This window comes from Carlito syrichta, unplaced genomic scaffold, assembly GCF_000164805.1.
Source record: "Carlito syrichta isolate Samal-C Ts95f unplaced genomic scaffold, Tarsius_syrichta-2.0.1 Scaffold314220, whole genome shotgun sequence".
Lineage (NCBI taxonomy): Eukaryota > Metazoa > Chordata > Mammalia > Primates > Tarsiidae > Carlito > Carlito syrichta.
The window spans coordinates 186,286-202,771 of NW_007258316.1; the positions used below are offsets into that span (position 1 = coordinate 186,286).

A 16,486-nucleotide genomic window follows, 5' to 3' on the forward strand; every position below is an offset into this window, starting at 1 on the left:
GATTACTATACTTTGTATACATTGAAACATTACTACATACCCCATGGAATGTACAATTATTATTTGTTAACTTAAAAATACCTTGCCCAGTCGGGCTTGGTGACTCAGACTGTAATCCCGCACTTTGGGAGGCTGAGGTGAGTGGATTGCCTGAGCCCGCGGATTCAAGACCCGCCTGGGCAACTTGGCAAGACCTCATCTCTACAATAAATCAAAAATTAGCCGGGCATGGTAGCTACTTGGAAGACTGAGGCAGAAGGATCGCCGGAGCCCAGCAGGTCAAGGCTGCTGTGGCCAGGAGTGGCCACTGCACTCCAGTCTGGGTGACAGAGTGAGACTCCAACTCAAAAAAAATAAAAATAAAAATACCTCGCCCAAAAAAAAAAAAAAGAACTTGGAAGAAAAGGTCCAACCATGGAAGTATTTGGTCAGACACAGGATTTCAGTACCAGATTCCAGAAAAGATGGATGAAACTCTATAAAGAGAAAAAATCAACAACATCTCTGATTTTATTTCTTGCTAAGATGAAAGCAGGGAATTGTGAAAACAGATTAATTGGCAAGAGCCACCCTCAGCAAGGGTGGACAAAGCCCCAGCACATGAGAAGAAGGGCTGAGGGCAGCAAATGACTGAGGTTCTCTCGGAGGGCTGGGCCGTCTTCTTGGGTTTTACTTCCTGAGGAAAGCACAGGCTTCCAGGAGTGCTGTGGGATGCAACAGGGCAAGAGATTCAGAAACTGATGCCTTCTTTTTTAAAAATTCATTTTTTAAATCGATAAATCAAAGAGGATATTGAAGCAGAATTTTCTCTGCCCTTCTCCCACCACTGTAAGTCATGCTTACCACACTCATACTCTCCCCTTCCCTACTCCTAGTAACTGTGGTGTTTAAGGGAGCAGAGTTTCGCCCTTACAAGCCAGGTGTTTCCCTGCTCTGGCCTGAGAGACACAACCACCCCACCCCACTTGTCTAATTGAGTCAACCGTCACACTCCCATGTTCACAAATCACTGGCGACTCTCTAACTTCTTCTGGAAGGTGAATCAATTTGCAGTTGTATTAATCCACTCATTCATTGGTTCCTTCCTTACTGAGTACCTGCACTGTGTGAGTCACTGTGCTAAGGGCTGGGGACACACAGGCTCTGCCTTCCAGAGGCGTATGAACTATGCAGCCCTTCTGCTCACAAAAAATAGCCCTAGAGTCATAATTCTCAAAATGTGGTCCTTACTTGCATCACAATAACCTGACTTGTCGGTCAATACAGGAAGGGGTTTCTCAACTTTGGCACTATTGACATTTGGGGCCTGATAATAACCCATTGTTGTGAGGGGCTGTCTTGGGTATTGTTTAGGAACATCCCTGGCTTCTATACACTTGATACCAGCAGCACCCCCTAAGTTGTAAGAATGAAAAACACTTCCATTGTCCTGCAATCCCAGTACTTTGGGAGGCCAAGGCAGGAGGATGACTAGAGCCCAGGAGTTTGAGACCAGCCTGGACTACATAGTGAGACCTTCTCTCTACAAAAAAAAATGTAATAACTAGCTGAGTGTAGTGATGTGTGTCTGTACTCCTAGTTACTTGGAAGGCTGAGACAGAAGGATTGCCTGAGCTCAGGAGGTAGAGGCTGTGGTGAGCCATGGTTGTGACACTGTACTCCAGTTAGGGCAACAGAGTGAGATCCAGATTCAAAAACAAAAACAAAAAAAATAACAAAAATGCTTCCCAGCCATTGCCAAATGTCCCTATAGGGGCAAATTTCTCCCAATTGAGAACCACTGATAAAGAAGTTCTTAGCCCTGCCCCCATCCCCAGACCAACAGCACCCCCAAAACCACCATCTCTGAGTGAGGGACTAGGAATAGGAATCAGGACGGTCACCACCATCACCATGCACACGTAAGTTGTTGCCTCCTGAGACCTCAGAATTACTCCTGGAGCTTTGCAACACCCTGTGATAGTTTCTAAATATTTTTAAAGGATGAAATTATTATCAATACACCTCCCTGGTGATGTTTTCCTACATTTGAGAATTTGTATCCTCTATGGATGGTATCTATGGCAAACTGTCTAGAAATCAGATTTCACCATTTCTCAATGCATATGTATACATACACATTTCATTTAACTGAATAAAATGGGTGATCAGTTTTCAAAAACCTCATGACAATCACTGTCAATATTATAAAAATTTAGTTTACATGCTCCTACTTTATTCTGCAACTCCTACAAACCTTGTCAATATGATGATAACTTCCTGAAATATAGAGATATTTTATTGCCTTAACATTTCTATACCTATCTTCATTCCTAGATTGCTGTTTGTCCCTCATACCCGCCCTTCACCAGCAAGGGTGTCTGAGGGATGCTACAGGGTCCACTTACGGGTGGTTGAGCATCGCCTCAGATTAGCAATGGCTGTGACATACTGTGATCCTAAATATTTTTCATATGTTGTTTTGCCTTGAAGTCTGGCCAGACACTCGGTGTTATCATTGAACAGAAGGTTTTTGGTTTCAGACTGGAACAAGCAGAACTTGCCCGGGCAGTCACGTCCATTTCTTCCAAACTGAGCCTGTGTCAAGAGGACAGACAATAAGTGCACAGCCAGGGAAAAGAGGAGAGTTTATAGATTAGGGAAGCCAAGAGTATTTCTTCCATCCAGGACCAGCCTTGGGAAAACTGTGGGACCAAAGGAGCTGAGTTCTGGAGTCATTTCATCTTCTTGGTGGACTATTGCCCGGCCTCTGCTCCCTAATCACCCAGGTCCACACCACTTCCAATCTTTCCTCCCGCCATCTTTCCTTCCTTCTTTATCTGTGACCTCTTCCCATAGAACTCCTTACGGGTGACTAGGTGACAACTGAGAATTTTTTAGATCTGCCCCTAGAAGTTGATCACCTAGAACATTCTAATGTACAGCATTCCCAAAGAGGCAGTCTGCATAAGAAAACCCAGTCTCTACCACTAACCAGGATGGTGCCCAGGTGGGTCAACCTACTACCTCAGCCACAGTCCCACATGGGAAGCCCAAGAACCAAACACCGTATTGGTGGCAAATCTCTTACCAGCACCAGTGAGTGTGCACAGTAAGGGTTCATTAATGTGACCACTATTATTATTCCAGGGTCAATGTCTTTAAAAGCACACCTAGAGACTGATGTGGTAACACGAAAAAGACGTTCTTTCCTTCAGGTCATACTCACATAGGCAGCCCTAAATCCACACAACAAGATCTGGATTTGCTGTGTTGGGAGCCTTGCAGAGAACATTGTTCAGTCAGCCTAGGTTCAGGAAATGTCACCAGAGTAAACCAATCTCCACCAAGGCGTGTGGGAGGAAAGCTTAGTTGTGTTGCTCATTTGCTGAATAACAGCAGGAGGGAAAAGCACAGTCTCTGAACCAGGCAGTGAGTATGACAAGCCTCAGGGAACAGAGACTACAGAAATTGAATAAGTCACAGAAAGCCTCTGTTGTTTTGTTGAACTCTGGGCAGGCAGCCCCACAGCATGAAGCAAATACTGTCACCAGAGCTCCAACCAGAGGAACTAGAAAGGATCAATTGGGCTTGCCCACCTAGCCCACCATTTCACAGGAGCCCATGCAGTTAAGAAAGAGCCAAGGGCCCCATTGGCCATACCTGTTGGTGGAGCAGGACCTGTTCAAGACGCTCCACCTTATCTTTCCGAGATACTACAGCATGACTCGGGGACATGGCCAGGTGGCAACTCCTAGCCTCCTGCACAGGCTTCCGGGTGCCATCAAGGCACAGCAGCTCAAAGTCCTCCAGCTTCAAATCCTTAGCCCATGCTTCAGTGTTCTTTCCTGGGGAAAGAAGGAAGGTGGCATCAGCTAGGGCTGCCCTGCTTAGCCAAGGAGATTTTTCTGACTGGGGCTGTGCATCCCACTGGCCCTGAAGTGCACATGCTGGGGTTGTAGTGATGTGTGGGAGAGAGAATGAAGCTTTGCCCTGCAAAAGCTACACAAACTCCAAACATCAAATATTAGTGCTGTGTTCATATAACAAGATATTATTCAGCAATAAAAAGGAGTGGAGTTCTGATACATGCTGCAATATGGATGACCCTCAAAAACACGATGCTAAGTGAAAGAAGTCAGTCACAAACGACCATAAATTGTATGACTCCATTTATGTGAAATGTCCAAAATAGGCAAATCTACGGAGACAGAATGGGGACTGATGGTTGCCAGAGCCGAAGAAGGATATGACTGGTAATAGGTGCAGGCATTTCTCTATGGGGAACGCAGGTGTTCTAGAGTTAGGTTGTGCTGGAGAAATGTGCTGGAGAACACTGAACTGTATGCTTTCAATGGGTCAATTTTAAAATGTGTAAATTCTATCTCAATAACCGTTAAAAGTTCTTTTGAAAAATTTTTTGAGAACACCCTCCAACTATGCAATATTTTCTAGTGAGTTCCAGAAAAAAGGATACACTCAAGGAGAAATTGTTTTCTCCATCCTTCCATACTCAGATGCTCTTAGCGTAGTCAGAGAAAGAATAGAAACTTTTATATGATTTTGCCAAATATGTTTTGTACATTGGAATAAAATACAGGTGTAAAGTACCAGAGAATCTTAAACTTAAATTTGACACCATCTGGTCCCTGAGGATTCATAAATCCTGAATGTAATTGTATGCAGGTCTACGCATGTGCAAACACAGGTCCATTGTTCAGGTTCCTGCTGTCTCTCTGTGCTCTCCTCTTAGGAAAACACTTCATCCGGTTCTCCCAGATTCCTCCATTTGATATTGAAACAATTTCTAATTTACATGTCTGGACTTACTTCCTGTCCCAAGAGTCACGAAGAGGGGTAGAAGGAGAAGGGGGAGGTGGTTGTGACTGTAGAGATCACTGAAGGAGAGAGGCAGAAAGTGGAGGCAATTCTTTCTCAGGGACCAAAACAGCACATCAGCTGCTGAGGCTGAGGGCTGGGGAGGCCGAGTAGGGCCTCAGAAGAGAGACACAAGTGGCCAAGGGTTCTTACATTTGGTCATTATGTTTTTCATCTACAGATCAGAGAGAGCGATTGTTCAGACATCTCCTGGTGGGTTGTCTTGTCATCTGCAACTGACTGTGATTTTGTCCCCACTAACTCTCAAGGAATTTCCAGACTAGGGACTTACGTGGGACTAAATGAAGGCCTCTACTTCCTTTTTTAAAAAGGGAAAATTTATTTGCATATGTTCAGCTTTTTAGTATCATCCACACTGTTTCCCATAGGCATGTGTCATCTGGTGCAGGCAGACGGTGTGTTGACTAGACAAAGCCAGGGAGACATTTACTACTGAGTATGGCTAATAAGTGAGTGTGTGTGTGTGTGTGTGTGTGTGTGTGTGTGTGTGTGTGTTTGTAAACTCAGTTTCACAACCAATGTGACACAGATGTTGCAGCGTTGACTACTGAGGTCAAGAATTTTAGAATTATTCCAATCAAAAATCTAAAAAATGTTACAACACCTTCCTAATTGCAAGTCTGAATACTGGGATATGTGTGATAGCAAAGACTCTGCTTTCAAGGGAAACATTCACCTACCATCAGTGTTCTGCAAGATAGTGACATCTTTCAAAAATGCAACATCTCCAGCATTCTCTGCTAGGCACCTAAAATGTTCCAGAAAATAAACACATCACTAGAGAAGAGAAACTATTAAAGCTTTCATAAATATTTGTAATATACATTCTAAAAACTGAAACGTGAAAGTAAACATCTAAAAGATAATGACAAATATTTCCTGGAACTTTAGTTTAAAATGGTAGATTGAACACATGTGCACCTTTCCTCCTTCTAAAATCCCATAAAATGACATTCATGAGATTCTTACAAAGCCATAAACCCATAAAAGAGAGCAAGAAACCATAACAATAACAATGTTTGGAAGTCAAACAGCAAATGAATGAGCAGTAATTGACCTAACAGAGCACAAAGAAAGCCATAATGTAATGGTTGTGGGGGAAACTCAGAAGGAAGCTAAGGTGCACTGTGAACTATAGAAAGCTCTGCATTTAGAAGTATAAAACATCATTAAAAATGACTAGGAGCTGAGCGTGGTAGCTCAACTCTGTAATCCCAGCACTTTGGGAGGCAGAGGCCAGAGGACTGCCCGAGCTCAGGGGTCCAAGACTAGTCTGGGAAACTTGGTGAGACCTCCTTTCTATAATAAATAAATAAAATAATAAGCCAGTAGTGGTAGCGCGTGCATCTGTAGTTCCAGCTACTTGGAGGCTGAGGCAGAAGGATTACCTGAGCCTAGCAGGTCAAGGCTGCGGTGGCCGTGAGCAGCATGCCACTGCACTCCAGCCTGGGCGACAGAGTGAGACTCCAACTCAAAAAAAAAAAGGCTAGGAACAGGAAGACCAAGTAGAGGCACATAAGATGCCACTTAGGTACCCTCATAGCCATGCAGCTGGAAGATCAATCCCCCCACCAAATCCTGGCAGAAGGGTGAAGGTTTGGTCAATGGGGAGCCTGAACCTGGACAACACTATGGGCTAGAGAACCCAAATGCAGCTAAGGGCAGAGATGCAACACTGAAAACAGTGAAAAATCTATATCCTGGAAAGATAAATCACAGTCCCTTTCCTCCAGTCAGCTTCCAGAAGACTGACTGTCAGGGCTATACCTCCCAAGAAGCAGACAGCAGAATTCCTTCTCTGGGAAATCGGATAAGCTCAAGAAAAATACCTATAGATTCCCATATTTGGATGCCCACAATGAAATGACACAAAACAATTACCCTAGAGTGGGCCCAGAACTTTGTTTCGGGTATTTTAAAATGAGTCACTCAGAGTATAGCAAAAAGTTACTTTATATCACTCCAATATTGGAGCAAAGGTTACTGAATTTATATTAAAATGTTCTACATTCTTTTTCTCTGGAAGGCCACGGCAGGTGCAGTTGTGGTGCTGTCTCTCTGGGCTATCTGGTACCATCCTCACTGCTGTGGCAACACTCGCACTCACTGCCACCATGACTCAGCAGATGACCCTTCGTGGCACTCTTAAGGGCCACAACATCTGGATAACGCAGAACGCTACTACCCTGCAGTTCTCGGACATGCTACTGTCTGTCTTTTGAGACGAGACCATCATCACATGGAAGTTGACCAGGGATGAGACCAACTATGGCATCCCACAGTGTGCTCTGTGGGGTCACTCCCACTTTATTAGTGACGTGGTTATCTCCTCAGATAGCCAGTTTGCCCTCTCAGGCTCCTGGGATGGACCCCTGCACCTCTGGGATCTTACAACAGCCACCACTACCAAGACTTGCTGAGTGTAGCCTTCTCCTCTGACAACCAGCAGATTGTCTCTGGATCCCAAGATAAATACGCAAATACACTGTCCAAGAAGAAAGCCACTCAGAGAGAGTATCTTGTGTCTGCTTCTCATCCAACAGCAGCAACCCTATCATCATTTCCTGCCGCAGGGACAAGCTGGTCAAGGTATGAAATCTGGCTAACTGCAAGCTGAAGACCAACCACACTGGCCACACAGGTTATCTGAACACTGTGACCGTCACTCCAGATGGATCCCCTTGTGTTTCTGGAGGCAAGGATGGCCAGGCCACACTATGGGATCTCAATGAAGATAAGCACCTTTACAAGCTGGATGGAGGGGACATTATCAACACCCTGCGCTTCAGCCTCAACCACGACTGGTTTTGTGCTGCCATGGGCCCCAGTATCAAGATCTGGGACTTAGAAGGCAAGATCATTGTAGATGAGCTGAAGCAAGAAGTTATCAGTACCAGCAGCAAAGCAGAGCCACCCCAGCGCACCTCTCTGGCCTGGTCAGCTGATGGCCGGATCTGTTTGCTAGCTACACAATGACCTGGTGCGAATGTGACAGGTGACCATCAGCACCCACTAGAAATGTATGACAGAGCTTTAGAAATTAAAAAACAAAAAAACTGGCTTTCTGACTTTTAAAAAAAAAACAGTTCTATGGCCACATACTTTGGCCACTGCCATCCCCAGATCCATAACTCCATCTAGGGGTGAAATATACTTTTAGGGAATGGAGTAAAATGAGTAGGGGAAGGTCTTCTTTGCGGCCTTCCAACCCTTACAGAGTACCTCTGAAAAGCAACGCCCACAAGAATGAAGTTGTGAAATATGGAAAGTGGATAGTTATTATGAAACAATAAGTGGTTATAATTTGTGAATTCTAAAAACATTTTTTTGGTTTATTTTTCACTTCATTCCTGGAGAATAAAACTGCAATCATACTTTCTTTTTACCATTTTTAAGGCCAAAGTCAAAGTAAAAACCAAGACACATAATCAGGCTGGGTGTGGTGGCTCATGCCTGTTAATCTCAACAATTTGGGAGGCCGACACAGGAGGATTCTTTAATTGTAGGAGTTGGAGAACAGCCTATGCAACATAGCAGGACCGCCATATCTACAAAAAAAATTCACCAAGCGTGTGGTGCACGCCTATAGTCCCAGCTACTCGCTTGGGAGGCTAAGGCAGGGAGAATCACTAGAGCCCAGGAGGTCAAGGCTGCGGTGAGCTATGATCATGCCACTGCACTCCAGCCAGGGTGGCATGGTAAGATCCAGGCTCAAAAAAAAAAAAAGGCAAGAAAAGAAAAGAAAAAAGACAACCGTGATCTCAATCTAGGTGAGGGGAATGGTGCCTATGAGAAAGAGAATTCTTCCTCATAAAATTGAACTGTAGAAAGCACTTAGGGTACCATGCTCTACCCATCTGATTTTGAGGATAAGGATATTGAGACCCACTGCTGCTGACTTTGGCTCAAAGCCACAGGAGAAGCACAGTAGGGCTGAGATCAGATGGCCCCTGTCAACCTCCATTCGCTGGGGTGGTGGATATGGGTATGGGGGGGAGCAGATCCACAGGGTAACCCCAGCTCTGCTGTGACAGGCCACATCTGATGCCTTAGAACTGCAGTGCCGACAGGTGGAAAGATGAGACTCACCTGAAAGCCCCAGTGTAGCCGTAGTACCTCTCATTGCTATTGGGCACGCACTTATTCTCACCCCTCTCATCACCAATACATAAAGCACAGAGATTGGATCTTGGGTCAGACCCAGGGGCACAGCTTTGACTGAAATATTCACCTGGACAGAAGAAACATGGGATGTCAGCAATTACAACAACATAAACAGGTTTTATCTAAAGGTGACATGCTTGGTTTCAGTTCATTATAATGTCCAGGACAGATAGAAAATGCTAACTGTCACAAAATGACAAGTTCCACTAACATGGGCCTGTGAGAAATCAGAAAAGTTTCAAATCGTAGGCACCGACAGGAAACCTGACTGATGCTGGGGACAAGAACCCTGATTGTACAGAAAGTCCCATCGTCACAGCCTCGACCTGAGGGGACTCAGATGATGTTCATGACAGCCATCTGTGGCAGAGCCTGCTAGCTGCCTGCTCCAGGATCTAATGTCCATTTCTCTCAGTAATGGAAACCCTGCCTTTTCCCTGAGCATTTGGCCTCTTGGTATAAAGAGCAGACTTCTCAGATGCCCTGGGGCTCATAGAGTCATGTGGCTAGGGTACCAGCCCGTGAAACAAGCAGGAGTGTTGGGTGCCAGCTTCTTGGAAACATCCATAAAAGGCAGCAGTCGCATGCCTTTTGGCTCTTCTCCTCCCCTTCTTCATCCTGCACCTGGAATGCAGAAGCAGGGACTGGTCCTCCAGCTGTAATGTGGGCCATGAAGTAACCTTGAGCATGGACGCCACAAATGGCAGAGTGGCCAAGTGGTCAAAGTCTGGGTCCCTGACACCAAGTTATCATCATACTAGCTCTGGTCAACCTACCTGTGGACTGTACTTATATAACAGAGAAATTAATTTGTCTTGTTTAACTCCGTACTATTCCAGGGGTTTTCTGTTCCTTGCAGCTGAACCTGATCTAAATTAACTCATCGTGTGATTTAACCCAAAAGAGGAGATAAAAGTGACAAGAAAATCCTGCCCCACTGAGCACATGCCACCCACTATCAGACTCCTGCAGCCCCACCACTGGAAGAGCCACACCATGTGCCACCCATCCCAGCAGCTTCCCTAGAGCTCAGGGGCTGCTGTGGGACTGACAAGAGCAGCAGCAGGCACAGCTGGTAAGGAGCAGAGCCATGTGAAAACCTGCCCCAGCCAGGGCCAAAAACCCATTCATCATGCAGGCATGAGAGAGGAGCATGGCGAGAACATGCCACACACCTCCATGGCACAGGGCCCCTGCAGGCGGGGCATAGCTGAAGCTGACCAAAGTGAGCGAGGGATGGGGTGGGGACAGAAGGCCCAGAAGCAGGTTGATCCAGACCTTTGAAGTCTTATTTAGGTTCCTCTGCAGTGTGGAGAAAGCAGTCTGTTCGGTGTAGTAGCAGAAGTCCCCTTGCATGAGACAGGCAGGTGCCTTTCTCTAAGTTGGGAAGCCAGGGCCTTTTGGTCTGGTATTCCAAGAGGTTAAAAAAAAGTGTACTTTGTGGAACTTGCATCCATTCTTAGGGTGCAGAGAAATAGGGATCCTGGGATTAATGGGACAAGGGAAGTGTGCCGGAAACCTCCCAATGCATCCAAAGACCCCAGGAGGCAGCCACGGGGACAACTCGTTTATACCGAAAGAGAGCTGCGGGGCCACAATCAACGTACAACCCCTGCCCCCTCCCTTCCCTAAGGTTCCACAGCACAATGTGCTTACCCCCTCAGAACCCCTTACCAAATCTGCAGGAGCCAGTCTGGCTGAAGAGCAAGCCTATGGGGATGTTCCAGCCCGCGGTCCTGTCCACGGCGGTGTGGCAAGACTTCTTGCCTCTCAGAGAGTTCCAGGTGACGTCAGCATTTGCTTTCCTAACCGCTGCCACGGCAAGATATCCTTGCACAACAGATGACAGAAGAGCAAGTCTTAGCCTCCAGGAGGCCTGGCATAGGGACTTTAGTGCAGCTGTCTGCAACTTGGGCCAAAAAGGTCAAGAAGCATCGTAGGGCAACAATTCCCCCAGGTAACTGGCCATTGTTAGGTAGATCAAAAAAAAGCATAAGCTGCAGCCTTCTGGTAAAGTAAGATTGATCTGAGCTATGAAATACAATAGTAAAAAAAGCTGACCCTTTAAGTCATTACAGGGGACTTTCCTCAACAGCTTACACAATGTCCCCGAGTTACAAATCAACAATTCACCTTTAGATGTGGGTTACTAAAGCAACAAACACTGACAAGAGTGACTCCAACAGTGCATAAATTACCAACCACAGTATGCATCAGGAAAGAGCACTAACAATCACCAGACTAACTGCTGTGTGGATGTGAGGGAGCATGCCTCCAAGGACAGTCCTGAGCCCAGTCCAAACCAGCTCTGTACAGTGAGAGGGTTCACGTGGTTGCCACCTTCCTCTTGAGAGAGTGCACCTGATAGATACCCATTGAGGGCAAGGGCTGAGTCTCTTTTGAAGCTGAGCAGGCACCAGCTCTGGTGGCCAAGTGGGGTTAGGGCACAGAGCACTGGATTTGACATGAGTCCCTGGTTCAAGGCCAGGATCTGCCACAGTATTGTCTATGGCTATGAGAAAGATCCTGGACACTTGGGGACTCTCTGAGCCACTGTTTCCTCTTCTATAGAAGACAGAGAAGTAGCACCCCTCCTTCCACATGACCAGGATACAATGAGGAACTATATGAATGTTCTCTGCCAAGTGTGAAGGTCAATATAAATATTGATTATAATTATTCCTCTGTGAATTATTTGCATCTTTAAAAGAACTTATGGTTTCTATGGCTGTAATTCTTTTCTGTGAGTTTTTAAAAGTTCCTGCCACCTCCTCCTCCAGCAACAAGAACTTATCCTTGAAAGTGACTGATGCCAACTCACCTTCCACAGGTCTATCTACACAATTAGGATCAAAGGCATTGCTTTGGGGGGATTCTGAAAAAATAAAAGACAAACAAGACACCATTAAACACTCAGATGTAGTGAGAAATCACAAACCTTTAAATCTCAACAATGCAGAATCAAATCCAAAGAGACTGTCCCAGAAGTTCTATAGAACTTCATACAGAAATGTGAAAGGAAGTACCTAGAATAAACTTGGTTTAGCCTTTTTGCCCCACTCAGCATAGCCATTTTTGCTTAGACTTTACCCCTGACACACTGTGAAGTTAGCACAGATTAGACATAGATAGATAAATTTCCATTAGGCAGGTTTAGGAAATGTTCAGGCATTTCACTGCAGGCCAAGCAGCTGCCTACTCTACCCCCTCAGCAAATCTCCATCAGATGCAAGACAAGGACAGAGCCATAGAAATGATAATAGCCCACCTTTCTGTCAAGGAGTTTGTGGATTGCAAACATCTGACAAAGTCTCTTACAGGAAAATCCCCTCCCCTTGATTCCTCCCATCTAACCCACCACCTGAGGACATAAGATGCTAATGTCTGGCAACCTCAAGATCTAAGACTTATGTGACTACAATGAACATCAAACACCCACAGCCCTGGACACTCCTTAGGGCCAAAATCCCCTACCCAAAGGCCCTTAAATATACCTATTTTGTGGCCCTTTGAGGCCACACCTGCCTCTGAGTGTCAGTCCCCTTTCCAATCTGTGAAAGGTGAATAATAAACTTTCTACTTTCTTACTGGATTGCAATCTTGCATTATTCCCGCGGCCCTGGCACTGGCTCCAGCCTACCTTACCTCAGCTGACCCTTTCAAAATGTGTATGTGTTCACCAAAAGACATGGGTGCAGATATTCATAACAGCACTGTTCACACTAGCTACCAACTGGAAACTACCCAAATGCCCAGCCACAGTCGAATGACTAAATAAGTACAGTAGATTCACATAATAGAATACTCCTCACCAACGAAACTGAACAGTCTACAACTACACACTTAGCTGGATGAATGTAGCAGGGATAGCGCTGGACAAAGAAACCAGATGTAAAAATGCACGTGCTCTGCAACTGCTTTAACATAAAGGTCAAAAATTGGCAGAGTTGATCTTCACCTTTAGAATTTAGGAGAGGTGGCTGTTGCTATGGTGTGGCCGTGTGCTCTTTGAGCTATGGCCAGGCCATGTTTCCTGGCTTTGGTCTCCTTCCTTACCTTGGAGGAAGTGAATCTTCTCTTTCTCTCTCTCTCTCTCCCTCTTTCTCTCAAGTACTGTAAAATAAACTATATTTTCTAAGCTAAAAAAAAGAAGCCAGGAGAGGTAAGGGGACAGGTGTCAGGAGGATACAGGGGACTTCTGAAATTTGCTGTGTCTACATCGGGGCACAGTACACAGCTTGCAAAATGTCAAGAGTTGTACATTCATGTGTACTCTTCTGTATACATGTTATATTTCACTAAAATCTTTTTTTTTTTGAGTCAAAGTTTTACTCTGTCACCCTGACTGGAGTGCAATAGCATGATTGTGGCTACCGCAGTCTCAGCCTGCTGGGTTCAAGTGATCCTTCTGCCTCAGCCTTCCAAGTAGCCAGAGCTATAGGTGCGCACCACCACATCTGACTAATTTTTTTATATACTGTAGAGACAAGGTCTTGCTAAGTTGCCCAGGCTGGTCTCAAACCCTTGGGCTCAGGTAATCCTACACCTCTGCCCAAAGTGCTGGGATTATAGGCATGAGCCACCACACCCAGCAAAATCTTTAAAATTAAGATGAAACCAATCTGTCCCTTGTCAGTTCTCAACACAATAGGCTCTGTGGGTAACAAGGCCCTTTTCATTTATTCCTTCTCCAATACTCCCATTTGAATGTATTCATCCATCTTTTTTTTTTTTTTTTGAGTTGGAGTCTCACTCAATCACCCAGACTGGAGTGCAGTGGCCGCTCGCGGCCACCGCAGCCTCGACCTGCTGGGCTCCAGCGATCCTTCCGCCTCAGCCTTCCAAGTAGCTGGAATTACAGGCATGCGCTACCACGCCCGGCTGATTTTTTGATTTACTGTAGAGATGAGGTCTCACTCCCCAGGCGGGTCTCAAACCCGCGGGCTCAGGCAATCCACTCACCTCAGCCTCCCAAAGGCGCGAGATTATAGGCTGAGCCACCGAGCCCAGCGTATTCATCCATCTTAATGTCTTCCTGTGGATCTACTGTATGGGAACCCCCACACCCACACCCATGGCCCAGAAGCAGTAAACCAGAAGGGCACACTAACTCCACTTACTGTAGTTCTCTGCCAGGACAGGCACCAAACCACACTTGCCCGCAGTATAGATAAATCCTCCGTCCAAACTCATGGCATCAGCTTTTCCTTTCTGCAAAAACAGAGCAGATCCCCAGCACTACAATGAGGCTGTATCCTGCCACTCTTTACAGCTCTCTGAGAGAATAACTTTCTGTCAAGTGTCCCAATGAAACAGGGGAAAGCGACAGATTGTTTGAACTGAGCACCCAAAGGAAACACCATGCACATTATTAATTCTCTCCCAGCCCCAAATGTCTTTTGTGCTGTCAGTTCTATTGGAAAGACCAGACATAGGTTGTGCTAAACCTCTGTCCTCTGAACAAGACCCTTTCTGTACCTCGGGCACTCTTGGGACACCTTGCTGGACTAGCCTCACTCACTGAGGACACAGACGGGAATAACTGGCCTCGTCGAATCTCAGTTCGTTAGCACTATACTACATTAGTGCCACATAGAACCTGTCCAACAAATGAGCAGAAATCACTAAGTTGGCTCGCCATCCGAGTGAACAAGCCCACACTCCAACACAAGACTCATCAAGACTGCAAAACTCCCTCTGTGGCCCAGCAATAATTTATTTATGACTATATTAAAATAATTGGAAGCTAGGCACAGTGGTTCACGCCTGCAATCCCAGCACTTTGGGAGGCCAAGACGGGAGGATGGCTTGAGCCCAGGAGTTTAAAATCAGCCTAGGCAGCATAGCAAGACTTCGTCTCTACAAAAAATCAGCTGGGCTTCATGATGCTCACAGGTAGTCCCAGCTGCTCGGGAGGCTGAGGCAGAAGGATCGCCTGAGCCCAGGAGGTCGAGGTTGAGGCACAGGATTGTGCCACTGTACTCCAGCCTGGGCGATAAAGTGAGACCCCGACTCAAAAAAATAATAATAGTAGAAATCATTGGAGTTGAGGGCAAAGATTTCTGTTCTAGAATGCTCATCACAGGGTTACTGATAATAGCAAAGTAAGGGGATGAAGAGGAACAGGGTCATGACTAAACTGGGCCACATCTACAGAAAAGATACCTGAAGTAAAATTTTAAAATGTTTTCCAAGAATAAGTAAGTATTCAAGTGGGAAAATGCCCATGACATACTGTTTAGTGAAAGGGGTTTAAAAACTGCCTAAGTGAGGCCTGGCTCGGTGGCTCAGTCTGTAATCCCAGCACTTTGGGAGGCCAAGGTGAGCGGATTGCCTGAGTCTGCGGATTCAAGACCAGGCCAGGCAACTTAGCAAGACTTCATCTCTACAATAAACTTTTTAAAATTAGCTGGGTATGGTAATGCGTGCCTGGCTACTAGGAAGGCTGAGGCTGAAGGATCTCTGGAGCGCAGCACGTTGACGTTGGGGTGGCCATGAGTGTGCCACTGCACTCCAGCCTGGGCAACAGAGTGAGACTTCAACTCAAAAAAAAAAAAAACTGACTAAGTGATACAGTCCAGTACTGCTGCATGCCTATCTGTAGATGCACAGACAAATCCTGGAACAAAGAGTTAGCAAAACCTTAACCGTGCTTATCTCTCCATGTGAGACCACCAGTGAGTTTTATAAATTTGGTGAGTTTTTATTGTTTTGTGTTTTTGTTTTGTTTTTTCATCATAGCTCTCCATATTTTTCAAATTATCTACAATAATCCTGAGTTGTTCTTATACTCAGAAAAGTAGACACCCCACAGTAAGCTGCTTTTTAAGCATAAAGTTATCAGGTTTGCACCCAGCGCTGGCCTGAGTGCACCCTCTCCAGGCGCTCCTGCCTCCCGCGGCCCCCTGGTGGCCTTGGGCGCACGTGGCCATGACCCGACACATGGCCATGACCCGACTCTTCTCGGAGCCTACCAGCACTAGGGCGATGCAGTCCTCCGTGGTGGGGGCTGAGGCGCAGGTCACGCTGCCGTTGCTCAGGCCGCTCCACTGGCTGCACTTGCGCTGCTCCTGTTCGCCCACCGCACACCACACAACCCGTGCGCGCCGGGCTGCCACAGCCGCCTCGCCTGCAGGGGGGACAGAGGGTGAACAGGGCGCCCCAAGCCTTGCCCGACCTCCCCAGAGCCTAGTTCCTGCTCAGACCCCTCCTGAAACAATGTGTGGAGACCTGTGTCCTCTCCAGGCCCTGGAGCTTCCTGTGTTTATTTACATTCCTTTGGAGATCTTCCCTGGCTTCTAATCCACCCATCAATTCTTAGTGTAAGGATACACTTTGTCTCTGTCTCTTTCGGGATAAAAGCTCCATGACACAGAGAGAATGGCAGCCTCAAGAGATAGCCTAGGGGACCTTGAGCCCAGTTCTGACCTCCCCAAAGGCCTGC

At 46.2% G+C, this 16,486-nt stretch overlaps 1 protein-coding gene and 1 pseudogene across 3 annotated transcripts in view; one reads left to right on the plus strand and one right to left on the minus strand.

Moving 5' to 3' along the window:
• Positions 1–479: 479 nt before the first annotated feature.
• Positions 480–16,486, minus strand: part of LTF (lactotransferrin) — a 29,325-nt gene continuing 13,318 nt past the window's right edge. The window contains exons 9-17 of one of the 2 annotated variants that reach the window (XM_008071221.1): positions 16,017–16,171; positions 14,163–14,253; positions 11,864–11,917; positions 10,717–10,872; positions 8,968–9,109; positions 5,559–5,626; positions 3,643–3,827; positions 2,388–2,577; positions 480–704 (exon numbers count right to left, since the gene is read on the minus strand). In XM_008071221.1, coding sequence (XP_008069412.1) covers positions 670–704; positions 2,388–2,577; positions 3,643–3,827; positions 5,559–5,626; positions 8,968–9,109; positions 10,717–10,872; positions 11,864–11,917; positions 14,163–14,253; positions 16,017–16,171 — 1,076 coding nt within the window. In that variant the 3' untranslated portion in view covers positions 480–669. The remainder of the gene's footprint in view (positions 705–2,387; positions 2,578–3,642; positions 3,828–5,558; positions 5,627–8,967; positions 9,110–10,716; positions 10,873–11,863; positions 11,918–14,162; positions 14,254–16,016; positions 16,172–16,486) is intronic. The other variant, XM_008071222.2, reaches the window with a different exon arrangement.
• LOC110596791 lies at positions 6,960–7,894 on the plus strand (annotated as a pseudogene). The gene has a single exon (XR_002482722.1). The product of XR_002482722.1 is annotated as a receptor of activated protein C kinase 1 pseudogene (transcript).